The following is a 12,573-nucleotide window of genomic DNA, read 5'->3' as shown; positions in this document are numbered from 1 at the left end:
ACCATACCGAGGTCATTTCTGAAGGCTACCTTCCAGACGACATATAGCTCCGCCAACAGACAAGCAGCCTCGCTGGGAGACATATACCTCGGATTGACCCGAACGGAACAGTAGCCATAGTAATACTAATGAATTGTATCTTCAATCTACTTACTATAAATTTTGACTTGTTGTACGAGTATATGTCCGAAACACATCGGAAAATCAACAAAAATTCCACTCGGAGCTTTCCCAAATCTTTGAATATAAACGATAGATTTCAGTTGCTTTAGGTCGAGATTTGCTACACATTCAAGTATTTTTTTTATTCAAGTTTATCCAAGTAGGCCTAACACCAAGAAAAATCACTTTCATTAAAGGAGCGTGATCACACGCGTGTTTCATAACGCAATTCTTCGTCTTCGTCTTCATCTTCGTCTTTTCCTTTTCCGTTTCCTCCTTCTTCTCTTCCTCCTCCTCTTCCTCCTCCTCCTTCTTCTTTTAAATTTGCGCACATAGGTTCTTCTTCTTCTTTCATTATAGTCATCACCAATAACACTAACATTTTGCTTAATTAAATGGAGTTACTCATTTTGATTCACTTGATTGTTAATGTAGCTTCCTCCTTCTTCTCTTCCTCCTCCTCTTTCTTCTTTTAAATTTGCGCACGTAGGTTCTTCTTCTTCTTTCGTTATAGTCATCACCAACAACACCAACATTTTGCTTAATTAAGTGAAGTTACTCATTTTCATTCACTTGATTGTTAATGTATTCAGTTGAGCCTTGTGCATGCAGAAATATTTTTCTTACTGATTGAATGTTTATCACGTTTTATTCAGCACATGATTGGTGTTCGGTTCAGTGGTGTTGGTAATTTCGGTTCACCTGATTGTTATGTGTTCAGTTGACTTCTTTTACATGAAAAAATACTTTTCTTGATGATTTAATATTTATGACGTTTTATTCAGCATATGAATGTTGCTTGGTTCAATGGAGTTGCTCATTTTTATTCACTTGATTGTTAATGTGTTCAGTTGAGTCCTTGTACATGCAAAAATATTTTTCTTGCTGATTGAATGTTTATCACGTTTTATTTAGCACATGATTGATGTTTGGTTCAGTGGTATTGGTCATTTCGATTCACCTGATTGTTATGTGTTCAGTTGACTTCTTTTACATGGAAAAATGCTATTCTTGATGATTTAATATTTATGATGTTTAATTCAGCACATGAATGTTGATTGGTTCAGTGGAGTTGCTCATTTTGATTCACTTGATTGTTAGTGTGTTCAGTTGAATCTTTGTACATGTAGAAATATTTTTCTTGATGATTAAATAATGTTGATCACGTTTTATTCATAACATCAATAGTGTTGGTTTAGTGGAGTTGCTCATTTTGATTCACTTGATTGTTAGTGTGCTCAGTTGAGTCCTTGTGCATGCAGAAATATTTTTCTTGCTGATTGAATGTTTATCACGTTTTATTTAGCACATGATTGGCATTCGGTTCAGTGGTGTTGATCATTTCGTTTTATTTCTGTTCTACACAATTCAAAACTCTTCTTCATCACCTTCTACTGCTTCTTCACCAGAAAGAGAAGGAAAAGACAAAAAAGTACAGCAGCAACAACAACAAAAGAATGACGATAAGGAGAAAACACGTGAAGAAGAAGGAACGCGAAAAAGAAGAAGGAGAATTAGGAGGAGGAGGAATGCGAAAAAGAAGAAGACGTTCCGCGCATAAACGAGCGTGAGAAGAAGAAGCGTGGAGGAGAAGAGAAGAAGAGAAGAGAAGAAGCGTGAGGGAAGAAGAAAGCGAGAAAAGCGCGTAACCTAAAATCACTTGGATGAACTTGGATATTCAAATTTTTTGGATGTAGAGAATATCTCTTTTAAGTGGCTGCATTTTAAAATGAAAAACAAACTTTGTGATACTTTTAAATGGTTGGACTTAAGTAATTTTGACTTAAAATTTTAAACAAATGACACTTAAATATGAAAGATTACATTTATATTATTTTTTGTATAATTTTTTATAGTAGAAAAATATACACAAAAGTGATACATATATTGTAGACCAATTCTATGGTGTCTATAAGTTAGTGTCTAAATTTTGCCTAACTTACTTTTTGTAGTAAGTTTTGATTTTTTAAAAATTATTTATTGTTATATCTTTTAAATTAAATATTATTTTTTAACTTTTTTTAATAAATAGTCATCACCTTTTAGACAACATAGCATTTACTTATATTGTATTACTCTATCGTTTGATTGATAAATGTAAATGATATTACTGAAAAGAAGTATTCATTGTCTGGAACTGCGTTCATTTATTTTTTTCACATACTCTCTCGTACATTTATCACACATTGCAACCCGATGAAATGACAACCCGTTGACTAGCTACCTTTATTGAAATGACAACCCCTTCTCTTATTCCTTTTTGGGCTCACCTTTTCTTTTTCATTTATAGCTTGTGATCTGCCCAAAGCACAATATAAAGAAAAAGAAAACAAAAGGGACAAAAATCACTCGCAAGGAAGCTTGTTAAAGCCCACTTCATTTTAGATCTCCCGACCCAATTCTTCAAATTTTAATTTTTAAATGCCTTCCATTATCTTAGTCTATCTAAATATAATCTATAAACCCTAATTTTTTAAACTCTAATTTTTAGAACCTACCATATATATATATATAGATAAAAACTTATATGTAATTATCTTTATGTGAATCTAATATTTAAAAATTATATCTAACAATTTTTAATTTTAACTTTACATAAACACAATTAATGCATGTGAGTGTTTACCCTATATAAATTGAGTCCCGCTAGAGAGATAATGAACTATTTGTACAATGTGTACAATCGGCTATTGAGTTACAAAATGAACATCTCCCATACTATCTAGAATAACCATCAGATTAGTTTTGGCATTGGCCTCTATGAAGTATTGGTCCATACATAAGTTAGATGTCAATAATGTTTTCTTACATGGGGATCTTTTTGAAGATGTTTACATGACTTTGCTACCCGGATTCACATCTCCTCGCCCAAATCAATGCTGCAAGTTACTAAAGTCATTATATGGTCTACGACAATCTAGTTGTATGTAGTATGACAAACTTTCTCATCTTTTACTATCACATGGATATCAGTAGACTTTATCTGATTAGATTATAGTTTATTTGTTAAATTTACTGGTGCTCAAATTTCTATACTTCTAGTCTATGTTGATGACATCATTCTCACCAGCAATTCTATTTCTGAACTTATTTCTATTAAGTCTATTTTGCACCAACACTTCCGAATTAAAGATTTGGGCCATATTGTTTTGATCTTTTGAAGGATTCTGGTTTATCTGAATAGAGTTCACGAATGATCGAATTCTTGACCTTTCAAATCTAGTGCTCTAATACCATGTCATAATATCACTCATCCCAAAACTTCAGCTAATGAAAAAAGATAACACTAATAGTTATATCTTTAATACTTCCTAAATCTTCATTGTACTTATTGTACAAATATTTCATTGCGTCCTCGTACTTTTCCATATAAATTTATACAATAAGAGAATGAATTAGGACTATTAGTTAAAAAAGAAAAAAAAAAAAAAAAAAAAAAAAAAAAAACCAAGAGGAGGTAGGTAAAATAATCATAAGAAACATGCATACCCAACCTCTCTTAGTTACATATTCACGTTTTGTCTGCTTGTGGTGCAACACTAGCATAAATTGAAGCTATGCGAATAACAATAAGCTCATCATCACATACACCATAACACCACCGTCTTAGCTTCGTTATTGTTCTACTTGCTTCCACCCATCATGGCGAACAACACTGGACACGTGGCAGTGTTTGCTTTCCCCTTTGGAAGCCACCCCCTTCCTCTCTTCAACCTTGTCCTCAAACTCTCTCACTCTGCTCCTAATCTCTCCTTCTCCTTCATCTCCACCCAATCATCCACCCAGACTCTCATCTCAAAATCCCCACACAACAACATCAACTTCATCTCCTATAATGCTCACGCGCCACCACCTGATCAGTCTCTTGAGATGGTCAACCTTTTCCTTCAACAAGCCACCCCTCAAAACCTCCAAAAACCCATAGACATGGCCGTTCAACAAACAAACCACAGAGTAACATGCATCATTGCAGATGCTTTTGTTCTTCCTTCCTTCCTTGTTGCTCAGAATCTCAGTGTTCCATGGATCCCTGTTTGGGCTCCATTCTCATCTTCCCTCTCTGCACATTTCTACACTGATACCATACGCCACAATTATAATAATTCATGTTCTTCCTTGGATTTTCTTCCAGGTTTGAACATGGTACATGTTGAGGATCTTCCAGAGGATGTGATCAACGGTGGAGAGAACGAGACGCTGTTTTCCAAGACTCTAGCTTCGTTAGGAAGGGTTTTACCTCACGCGGAAGCAGTGGTTATGAATTACTTTGAAGAACTAGACCCTCCTATGTTTGTTTCAGACATGAGGTCAAAGCTCAAATCCATGCTCTACGTCGGTTTCCTCACTCTGAAGCTGCCGCTGCCGCCGTTGCCGCCCTCCGAAACCGACTCAACCGGTTGCCTGTCGTGGCTGGACACGCAAGGTTTAAGATCCGTTGCATACGTAAGCTTCGGGACGGTGGTGACGCCGCCGGAAAAGGAGATAGTGGCTATGGCAGAAGCACTGGAAGAGAGTGGTTTCCCATTCCTGTGGTCGTTAAAGGAGCATGCAAAGAAGCTTCTGCCAGAAGGGTTTGTTGAGAGAACAAAAAGCAAAGGGAAAGTGGTTCCATGGTGTCCTCAGAGTGAGGTCTTGGGACATGGTAGTGTTGGGGTGTTTGTGACTCACTGTGGGTGTAACTCGGTGTTCGAGAGCATCTCCAATGGAGTACCCATGATTTGTAGGCCGTTTTTTGGGGATCAAGGAATGGTAGGGAGGATGGTGGAGGATGTGTGGAAGATCGGAATGAGAGTTGAGAGTGGTTTGTTGAGCAAAGATTGGTTGGTGAATGGGTTGAATGCGGTTATGGTTGGAGAAGAAGGGAAGAAGATGAGGGAGAATGCTCAGATTCTGAAGAAGAAGGTTATGGATGCGGCTTCTCCACGAGGGAAGGCACCACGTCATTTCACCTCTTTGCTCCAACTCATTCTTTCCGGCACTCATTGTTAGGCAGAAACTCAGGTGCAATATCTGTCTTTAAATAAAGTTAATAATTAAAAATAATTAAATTTTAATTTAATTAAATATATTAAATTATTTTAATATTTTTAATTATTAATTTTATGTAAAGATAATTGCGGATGAAACACCACTTCATTGATACCTAATAAATAAGTTTATGTTGTTTCTGGTAATTTGGTTCATCTTTCAGTTTTCAAGTTCACAGTGTTTCAATCATTCGAATAAAAATGTATGTTGTGTAGATTCATGAATTTGGTGTCTATTGTTTAGACAATAAATTTTAATTATTTATCTCACATAGATGGATGATTCAATGAACACCAAACTTGTTATGTGTTAATGAATAAATTTGTTATTATTATATGGGGACCAATGTATTTTATATATAGTATAAATATTTTACTTTTTACTTCTTTTTCCAATTACGGATCTTTCAATATAATAAATAGAGCAATGCTAGGGAATCAAAAGGGTATTAGTCAAAAACCAGTCAAAATACTTTTAGTGAATCCAAAATTTCTACGAGTTAATATATATGGATGTTTCTTTTGCTAAGTATCAGAATGTTTCTTTTTCATACTAAATGGATGTTCTTTTATATATTTTTCGAATTTTTTTATATTGCAAATGTGAATGTCTCTATTTTTTTAAGGATTTCATAATTTTTTAAATTTTATAGATATTTAATTATTTTTACTAAAATATAACTGAATGTTTCTTTTGTTAAGTATTAGGATGTTTTTTTTCATATTAAATGAATGTTTTTTTATATTTCTGTAATTGTTGAAAGACTCCTTTAATAATTGCCTCTGACCTCCACACTACCTTCACCGAGTTACTCCAAGCTTCTTCCCTGGCATAAAGCAAACTTGGGCCAACAAGAATTGTAACCGTTCTGGGCCAAGAAATTCTACTAGGCCAAGACCTTTTTGGGAGACAGCAACAAGGAGCGATGGGGCTGCCAGCAAAGGTGAACCGGGTCAGGAGAACTCGGGTCGCTGCAAGCGGAGCACCCTAAGGGTCTGCAGCCCGGTTCTTCGCGCAACGCCAACAGCAGGGATCCATGGAGCTCGCGGCGCTGCTTCTTCCTTGGTCACACGAGAACGACGAGCTGGAAACATACAATCAGCCTGTGCGAGCCATGGACTTGAGGACCGAATTGTGATAGGGATGGTTGACGGGTCCGAGGGTGAGAGTTCGAACATAAGGTTCACGAGTTCCCGATCTGGTAAAAATAGTTCCGACTTGAAGCAGAAGCGATCGGAGGAGTGGGTCGCGGTGGGGAGGCGGAGAGGGGCTGACGGTAAGAGAAAGAGAGGTTTATGTGTGTGATTGTTGGGATAGTTGACGGGTCTGAGAGTCTGAACATAAGGTTCACGAGCTCTCGATCTGGTAAAGACAGTTCCGATTGGAAGCAGAAGCGATCGGAGGAGTGGGTCGCGGTGGGGAGGCGGAGAGGGACAGACGGTGAAAGAGAGAGATGTTTGTCTGTGTGATTGTTAGAGGTGAGTAGGTTAATGTGAGAGAGAAGAAGAATGTTTTTATAGGTTTTAATTAGGTTTAGTTAATCAATTTTAAATTTTTTAAATTTTGAATTTAAAAAATTTAAAATTAATTATTAATATAAATTAATGTAGTTTTGTTTAGTTTTTGGCCGATAACCTTTTGGTTCTATATACTTTTCCTAATAAATAAGATCCAACTTATTAGTTGGATATTTACTCTTGTCCATGGTTCTGAAAACCGGACCGGACCGGCCGGTTCAACCGGAAAACTGGGAACCGGTCACCTAACCGGTCCGGATAACGCTAATAACCGCCTGGCAAAAAACCGGTCAAAAAACCGGTCGAACCGGCAATTAACCAGCGAACCGGAAGAACCGTCCGATTTTTTAGCGGTTCAATGGTTTGCAAATTCATATGCCAAACGACGTCGTTTTGGCATTTTAAAAAAAAAAAAACAAAACAAAACAAAACGCGTAGCCCAAATGCCCCCCAATCCCCTTTCCCTTCTCTCACTCTCAGTGTCACCAACGTACAATCAAAATCCCTAATTCAAAGGTTCTTTGGAGAGCAGCGAAGAATGAGGCTTGTCGGAGCATGTCAGCGGCAGAGGAAGGAAGCGGTGGAGCTGTGGTTGATGTGCATGGTTTCCCGAGCTTCTCTGCTTCTCTCTTCTCTCTTCTCTCTCACTCTCAGTCTCACCAAAATGGCAAAATCCCCCAATCTATCTCGCTCTTAGTCTCAGACGCTGCCAGTCTTCTCTGTCGTCCCCGTCGTCGGCTGCCTCTTTCTCGTCATCAAAAACGCCTCTGTCTCCGAGACATCTCTCCTCTGTCCGGGTCGAAGGTCGCCGTCGCGAATCGAGGTCAAAGGCCACCGTCGCGGGTCGAAGCATCACCGTGTTGGCGTCGTCTGGTCATCGGCTTGGCGTCGTCGTGGTCGTCAGCGTGTTGTCGGCACCGAACTGTCACCGTCACCGAAGCGTGGGTCGACGTCTGGCTCTGACAGTCTGACCATGCTCTCGGCCTCTCCCGCGGTGAGTACTCAGTAGTCAGTACTTCAATCTTTTCCTTCTTTCAATTAATTTCGTTTATTTGGTGATAAAACTGTATGAATTGGACAGATTTGAGTTCATGGTTCTGTTTTTCAAATCTTTTCCTTCTTCTAAGTTCTTGTTCATGGGTTCTTGTTCTGTTTTTCAATTAATTTTTTTTATTTTGTTAATTATTCTTGTTTTGTTTTTCAATTTTGTTTATTTTGAATTTCGGTATATAAATTCAATTCTGCTATGTTGGATTTGGCTATATTGAGTTTTGTTTATTTCTGCTCTGTTGAATACTGCTCTGTTGAATTTTGGGTTTAAAATTTAAATTCAATTCTGCTCTGTTAATTATGTTGAATGAATGTCGTATGAGTTATATGGATTGATATATTTTTCTGGATTCTAGATTGCTGTCATTTTGAATTTAGATGGAACAGCCACAAAATGATCAGCAACTACAACATAATTCTGTGGGCATCTTCAAGACTAGAAATTATGGAATTAGCCCTCTCTAGTTGCTTGTTGAGAATCATTGTATTTTGATTGACTTCATTTAGTGATTTTGTTCAGGTTTACTTTGCTTTTCAACAATCAATATTTAGTCATTGACTGTAACTGTATTTAATTTGTGTAAATTTGTGTTTGTAAATTGTAGTTGTTACTAATTAGAAATTTTTATTTTTGAAGATAGAACAACTAGATAGCAATCAAGCATTACATATATTAATTTTTAATAATTTTATTTAATATTTAATTAAATCGGTTGAACCCCGGTTAAATCCCGGTCGGACCATTGAACCAGTAAACTAGTTACTTTACTGGTTCATTGACCGGTCCGATTCTCGCAACCTTGCTCTTGTCAGGTGTTTGGCAACTACCAAAATCCTTCTAACTAACTACAATAACGTGAACTAGTTCCCTTTTTTTATAAAGTAAACTAATTTAGCTGTAAATCAATTTGAGGTTAATTTGTAGGTAAATGACTTTTATAAATCAAAGTTAGCCCAATTTTATGTGTATCTTTCAAAATAAAAAACGTTAGGTGAATATTTCGTTGCATTTTTTATGTAAATCGAATTTATTAAATTTTAATCAGGTTGGTAGTACTAAATTGAATCTACATAATTTGAATTAGTTGATTTGAGATTTATAAGTAAATTGAATTATATTATACATACAAGTTTTTTTTTGTTTACAAGTCTTATAAGTTGAGTCAAATCTAATAAAAACTATATTCATCCACTAGAGGGTAATAACACGCCCGTCACTCAACTATTTTTAAAACGCGCTCTCACTCACCATTATGGAAGACACTTCTTCTTCTTCATGTTCCTCCTCCTCCTCTTCCTCTTCTTCCTTCTTCTTCTTCTTATTTTTCTTTGCGTTTTTCCTCCTTTTTCTTCGCGTATTTCATCTTCATCGTTGTTTTTTTATTACTGTTGTTGTTGTTGCATTTTTTTTTCTCCTCCTCTTTCTATTGATTTTGCAATATTATGTATTTTTCTCCTTTATTTGATTTTTTCTCTCAAGAAGAATTATAAGAAAATAAAATAAGAAGATGAGGAAGAAGAAGCAATAGAAGATGAAGAGGTAGTAGAAGATGAAGAGGAGGAAGAGGAAGAGTTTTGAATTATGCAGAACTTATCAAAACAAAAATATACCCAAAAATTCTTAAAATACACCCAAATATCTTCGTATTACACCAAAATATCTTCGTGTTACACCCAAATTTGCTGCAAATACAGAAAAATATTTTCTCTAATGCTGCATTTTTTTCCTTCTTTTTTTCTTTATTTCTTTCTTTTTTTTAGTTAAATAAATGTAAGTTCATCCTTTTTTCAAGTAATTTTGCAGCATTATGTGTTTCTTCTTCTTCTTTGTTTGATTTTTTTGTTTTTATCCTTGTTAAGCGAGTAAAACAAGAAGAAACTTGAGAAGGTAAAATAGAAAAAAAAAGATGAATAAGAAAAAGAAGAAGAAGATGGTGATGATAAAAAAAAAGAAACAGTAGAAGATGAGAAGGAGAAAGAGGAAGAATTTTGATTATGCAGAACTTATCAGAATAAAAATACACCCAAAAATTCTTAAAATATAACCAAATATTTTCGTGTTACACCCAAATATCTTCGTACTACACCCACATTTGCTGCAGAAAAATGTTTCCTCTAATGCTATATTTTTTCTTCTAAATTGAACCACACCTTAGTCTTGGATTCAAAACAATAATCAATTTTGTTTTGGTTCAATTGACAATCTGAACTTGAATTATTTATTATCTTTAATAACGAGATAACTGATGATGAAGGAGAAAGAGAAAACGAAAAGAGGAGAAGAAATTTTAATGAAAAAAGAAGGGGAAAGAGAAGGAGGAGGAAGAGGTGTTGTTGATGACGGCGATAACGAAAGAGAAAAATTACGAAAAAGAAGAAGAGGCAAGAAGGAGAAGAAAAAGAGGAGGCACGGAGAAGGAAGGAAGAAGAAAAAGAGGTACAAAAAAAAACGTAAAAAATGCGTAAATATAAATGACTTGTATGAAAATACGCTTGTACGTACGTGGAGAATAACTCTTTTTTAAAATAACTAATTAATTAGTCTTCTGTATTAAAACAACCATTTATATATGGTGTTTGCTACGGTACGTTGATAAATTCATACGTATCGATACGTTTAAAATATGGACAAGTAATAACAAGCCACATGAAATTTATTTTCTACACCAACATTTAATTTTTGTTTTTTTAAATATATATTATATCACCACTTTTACTAATACACCCCTTTAATTAAATAAAAATAAAAAATATTTTTTATTTAATTTTATAAAAAATCTTAAACATCTTTCTTTTATTTGATTAGACAAAAATATCCTTTTAAATTAACGAAATTTTAGAATTTAATTAATCTTAAATTTATAATTTCAAATAATTTAAATAACAAAACAAAAATATATTAAAAAAATAAAAAATCAAAATTTCTTCATCTTCTCCAATTTTTTTAATCATTCGTGTCCCCCTCTAAGCAAAATATATCAAAAAAATAAAAAATCAATCGTTCTTCATCTTTATGAAATAAAACAGTGAAAATCCCAAACCAAAACCGTATTAATTCTTCTGCAGAAGAAAGACCGAGTGCTTGTAAAATACTATTCGTAAGCCTTGTACTAGGACCTCGACCATCATGCGCTTTTACTACTGCAGTTAAGGCCTGTGCAGCGATTCCATATCCACTGCAGATAAAAAAAAATGCATACCTTCAACATAGTAGGCAGAAATCAAGTGATCAAGTGAAAATTCAAAAGAAAGACCTTCCCCGAGTTCCTAATTGTAGCTCTCCAGGACATATTACTAGTGATGCCACCATAGAGCGAAGGACCTAAAATTTTGGTTTGGGATTTTTACTGTTTTGCTTTGCTTCAGAAGGATGAAGAACGATTAATTTTTTATTTTTTTTATATGTTTTGTTTGAAGGAGACACGAATGATTAAAGAAATTTGAGAAAATGAAAAAATTTTAATTTTTTATTTTTTAATATGTTTTTGTTTTATTATTTAAATTATTTAAAACTATAAAATTAAGATTAATTAAATTCTAAAATTTTGTTAATTTAAAATGATATTTTTGTCTAATTAAATAAAGGAAGGATATTTAAAATTTTTTATAAAATTAAATAAAAAATATTTTTTATTTTTATTTAATTAAAGGGGTGTATTAGTAAAAATGGTGATATAATATATATTTAAAAAAACAAAAATTAAATGTTGATGTGGAAAATAAATTCCATGTGACTTGTTATTACTTGTCCATATTTTAAACGTATCGATACGTATGAATTTATCAGCGCACCGTAGCAAACACCTTTATATATTATTAATGTGAGTAGTTAATTGAGCATTAACACTCTTTAATTATAATTAATTAATATACTCTCTAAAATTACTTCTTTATCCTTAATTAGTGTCCATAGATTTTTATTTAACTAAATTTAAATATTTTTTAACAACATATTAATTATATTTTATAGACCTCAACATTAAATAAAGAGATTTAGTTGGTCATTTTAAAAATAAAAATATTATATACATATTAAAAATTATTCATTTATATAATAAATTGTAATGCAACGCATGTAAATTAGAAAAATAGACAAATTAATTTTTATAGTTGTTGAAAATTAAAAATCAAATTAACTTGTTAAACTATTTTTTTTAATAAAAAAAAACTTTCATTCAAGAAAAATAATAGTGACACTTATACAGAAATTATTTTTAATATGGAAAGAGAGATGGTGTTTTGGTTAAATATTGATATTTGAAGTGTATTACAGTAGTATGGAAATCATTCAACACGCCCCCATGTGTTGCAACACGCCCCTCACGTGTTGGCTAAGAAGCTGCCACGTGTCCAACACGCCCCTCACGTGTTGGCCAGAATGCTGCCACGTGTCCACCACGCCCCCCACGTGTTGCAACACGCCCCCCACGTGTTGCCTTCCCACCCAAAAAATCCACCAATCTGTAATTACACCAAATACTCCCATTTTCAACAAAAACACCAATATTTTTTCCATACCAAAAAAAATTAGCCACACTTATAACTCGCAAAAAACACACAAAATCTAAAATTAATGACGTAGGTGGATGGTGACAGGTGAAAAGTGAAAGCGAGAGACCAAAACAAACATTGGCTTTCTAGAACTAATTTTATATGGCACATTTGGGGGTTACGATTACTACATGTTGACCATCAATAATATGCACAAGTGGTACAACCTTGTTAACATAACGTGTGTGAGATGCCATGTAGAAAAAATTGAGATTTTAGGTAAAATTAAAAAATATGCAAAATTAAAAAATAAATTAAGAATGTA

At 34.1% G+C, this 12,573-nt stretch overlaps 1 protein-coding gene across 1 annotated transcript; it reads left to right on the top strand.

The window, feature by feature from the left end:
- The first annotated feature begins 3,667 nt into the window (after window positions 1-3,667).
- LOC112784468 (anthocyanidin 3-O-glucosyltransferase 7) lies at window positions 3,668-8,397 on the top strand. The gene is made up of 2 exons (XM_025827679.3): window positions 3,668-5,163; window positions 8,114-8,397. The coding sequence occupies exon 1, from the start codon at window positions 3,805-3,807 to the stop codon at window positions 5,149-5,151; it is 1,347 nt and encodes a 448-aa protein (XP_025683464.1). The 5' UTR covers window positions 3,668-3,804; the 3' UTR covers window positions 5,152-5,163; window positions 8,114-8,397.
- Window positions 8,398-12,573: the final 4,176 nt, after the last annotated feature.

This window comes from Arachis hypogaea, chromosome 20 (assembly GCF_003086295.3).
Source record: "Arachis hypogaea cultivar Tifrunner chromosome 20, arahy.Tifrunner.gnm2.J5K5, whole genome shotgun sequence".
In the NCBI taxonomy this organism is placed as follows: Eukaryota; Viridiplantae; Streptophyta; class Magnoliopsida; order Fabales; family Fabaceae; genus Arachis; species Arachis hypogaea.
The sequence above is the reverse complement of the archived record's forward strand: the minus strand, read 5'-3'. Positions and strand labels throughout refer to the sequence as shown.

What these genes read in the sequence shown, in the direction of transcription:
- LOC112784468 (XM_025827679.3), top strand. Translation starts at nt 3,805, where the DNA reads ATGGCGAACAACACTGGACACGTGGCAGTGTTTGCTTTCCCCTTTGGA.